General features: G+C 38.1%; 1 protein-coding gene across 1 annotated transcript; it reads left to right on the forward strand.

Annotated features, from left to right (window-relative positions):
* Positions 1–1,659: 1,659 nt before the first annotated feature.
* LOC110110890 (AAA-ATPase At3g50940-like) lies at positions 1,660–2,414 on the forward strand (the record flags this gene model as incomplete). Its single annotated transcript, XM_020842543.2, has 1 exon — positions 1,660–2,414. A coding segment is annotated over one exon (690 nt), but the record flags the coding sequence as incomplete, so codon positions are not given.
* Between the last annotated feature and the right edge of the window lie 1,207 nt (positions 2,415–3,621).

Below are 3,621 nucleotides of genomic sequence, written 5' to 3' on the forward strand. Positions count from 1 at the left end.
CAGATGTGTAACGATGGATTATTATTAGAAATGTGCCGAAGGACATGATGATTTGGATGTCCCAGACGCATGTGCCAGGTTGCGGACGTGAGTCTATTGGCGGTAAGTGTTGTAGCTGCTTCGTCCTTGACGGATTTGGCAATCTTGTACACACCCTGATCGCACGGGCCTTTAAGGATGACTTGATTTGTCATCCGATCCTTAAACACAAAGCCAGTTGCGTCAAAAGTAATTGAAATGGGATTATCTTTAACCAGATTTGAAATTGATAATAAATTGTAAGACAGAGAAGGAATATGCAAGAGTTTTGATAAAATTAGCTTACTAGCCGGGGTCGGAAGTAATCCAGAACCCGTGTGAGCAATTGGTATTGCTCGGCCATCCCCAAGAATGACATTCTCGTTGCCATTGTAGGTGTTGTAGCAGTCCAAATGCTCGATGGAGTTGGTCATATGAGATGACGCCCCGGAGTCGATATACCAGTCCGATGTTGACTGGTTTTCGGTATTGGCAAGAAGTGCGCTCGTGTTCTTTGCCGCCGACTGTTGAGGTGTATAGTTGGGGTTCATTCGATGCCAGCACGCTTCAGCACTATGACCCTTTTTCTTGCAAATCTGACACTGAATGGATGCATTCGGATTGGGGAGCGCGTTCGACGCCGAGTTTGAGACAGGTCTTCCACGTCCACGCCTGCCCCTGCCTCTGCCTGTGTACAGAGCGGATTGATTGTCCGGTGGTTTGGGAAATTTCAAGGCCGCCGACTTGAGATGAATTTCCTCGCTTATTAGAAGCGCATAGAGAGAATCAAGAGATAATGATCCTTGCATAGTGCGGATAGTTGTAGCAAACGATTGGTAGGCCGGTGGAAGTCCATTTAAGATGTATATTATGACATCTTCCGGATCCACGGTCGAGCCAGCCGACGCTATTTGGTCGACTATTTTCTTGATCTCAGTGAGATACTGAGTCATATTCATTGCCTGCATAGAAATATTGTGTAGTTCGTTTTTAAGCTGTATTACCTTGGATCGATTCGATGCCTGAAATCTGTTGTGGAGAGTAGCCCAAATTTCGTGAGTTGATTCCAGGTGAATCACATAAGGAAGAACGGCTGGCGAAATGGTGGAGCACATGGCCGTCGCAAGATTCTGATCGGTGACGTGCCACGAGCTCGAATCTTGATTTGGATTTTCATTTTCTTGATCCGGTTTGGAGTCAAGAAATGCCGCAAACCCATTAGCCTTGAGGAGCTTAGCGATTTGAGTGCTCCATATCGGAAAGTTGTCCGGAGTAAGGGCATGAGGAACAAGAAACTTGAGATTGGAAATTACAAATTTTAGAGACGGAGAGATAAGGGGATTTGAGGTGGCTGCTCCTGATGCGGTGGTGCCGATCGACGAAGAAGCTGAAGCCTGAGTCGTCATTATCAGACCCTCAAGATCGCCTACTTGCTGATACCATGTAGAAGTTGAGACTTCTTGAACAGCGGTAGCAGATGGAGAAAGAAGAAGAGAAAACTGAAACTTTTATTATTGTTTTTCCTTGCTTCATACAAACAGCCGAGGCCTATATATAACCTATTCTAGTATAATAGAGTACACGTGTAAGTTAGCCATTGGTACAATATATAAATCGATGTAATTAACTTCCTTAACACTTTTTGGGCCTCCTGGAACGGGTAAATCGACCTTGATTGGTGCCATGGCGAATTACCTCAAATTTGATATCTATGATCTGAACCTCAGGGAGGTTCGAATGAACTCTGGGCTTAATAGGCTGCTTGTTTCAATGAAGAACAAATCACTGCTTGTTATTGAAGACATTGACTGTTCCATTGATTTTAAGAACAGGAATAATGATAAAAAGAATGAAACCAACAAGTCTCGTAATGATGAGATAAGCCTTTCTGGATTGCTGAACTTCATTGATGGGCTGTGGTCGACAAGCGGCGAGGAGAGGATCGTCGTATTTACAACTAATTATAAAGAAAAGCTTGATCCTGCATTGCTGAGACCTGGAAGGATGGATATGCATATAAATATGGGTTATTGTGGGCCAAATAGTTTCAGGATTTTAGTATCTAATTACCATGCCATTGATGAGCATCTCATGTTTGAGGAGATTGAAGGGTTGTTGAAAGAGGTGGAGGCCACGCCGGCTGAAGTTGCAGAGCAATTGATGAGAAGTGATGATGTTGATGTTGCTTTGGAGGGTCTGATCCAGTTTCTGCGTGGAAAGAGGGACGAAGATCAGGGAAATGAAGGAAACGGAGAAGATGATAAAGATGAAAAATTGGTACTTGTCGAGAAGGAAGAAGAACGATTGGAGAGCAGTGTGGAGGATCAGTAAGCTGAAGAAGTAATTGTTGGAGCTGTAAATTGCTGAGAGAATTACTACGGCTTTATTTGGGATAATCTTAATTTTATTACTGTTTTCTATAATAACCTTTTAGCGTAGAAATTTCTTAGAACCAAGAAAAAAATAGTACCAAAAACTGTCCCAAATCTAAATCTCTTAAGCCATTTTCTGCTAAAACGTTTGTAATATATTGTACTCTGAGGCTAATACAATGCCAAAATATGTCCCAATAATAGTTATATGAACCTTCATTGACTTTCTTTAAAATATGACTATGAATATACTGACTCTAAAGGCTAAGGTAGAACTCATGTTCGAATCAGCTCTTATGCGGCGCGACCTCTTAAGTGGGGAGAATATAACTGTAGGTCCTGCACCTACATGACTAGTTGTTGATAAGCTCGCTAAGGGATTAATTACGCCGCCATACACCTCCCAAGGGGGTGGTATCCGGTAGATAACTCCATTCCCTATATATAATGATTTTCATACTATCTGCTATTTACTTAAGGCGTACTATTTAATATTTTTTGTGTATATTCATGTGCGTTTGCAATGAGCACTATTATAATTTTATTAGTTTATTCTATTTATTTCTTATAAATTGCATGCATTATTTTTTATTTAAAAAATCACGACTAAGAACAGAGAAGCAAAATTAAAATAAAAATCAGAACCTTACATAAGTTCGGCTATGCATTTCTATACTTATTTGTTTTGATTTTCTTGTTAAATATTCATTAATATTTTATTAATTGTTTGATGATTTTTTTTAAGAATAGATGAACATATTAATTTACTCTACTTATGCGTAAAGTAAGCTAACATTTGTTTTATTGAACTATAAATCTATTATACCTTTCCTATTTCAATATTTTTAACAAGTAACATAATGGCAAATATATATATAAGGCAAATATATATATATATAAGGCAAATATATATGCGTAAAGTAAGCTAACATTTGTTTTTTTTTAATTAGAAAATTTGGTTATTAATTTTAAAATTTTATGTGTAAAATTTTGTTATTAATAATTAAGAAATAATAATTTAAGAACACATTATTTTTTAGAAATTAAAATATTTTTTACATAATTAAATATAAATATATGATTACAAAATAAAATAAAGTATGAGAAATAATATATTATGAATATTATCTTTTTTTTGTGTTCTGATTGAGAATAGCCCATTGGCCCGGATGGCCTAAAATAGGTGCCTAGTAAATGGTCGAATAGGGTTCAAATAGACAAAGCTCGATCC

Source organism: Dendrobium catenatum, unplaced genomic scaffold (genome assembly GCF_001605985.2).
Source record: "Dendrobium catenatum unplaced genomic scaffold, ASM160598v2 fragScaff_scaffold_743, whole genome shotgun sequence".
NCBI lineage: Eukaryota > Viridiplantae > Streptophyta > Magnoliopsida > Asparagales > Orchidaceae > Dendrobium > Dendrobium catenatum.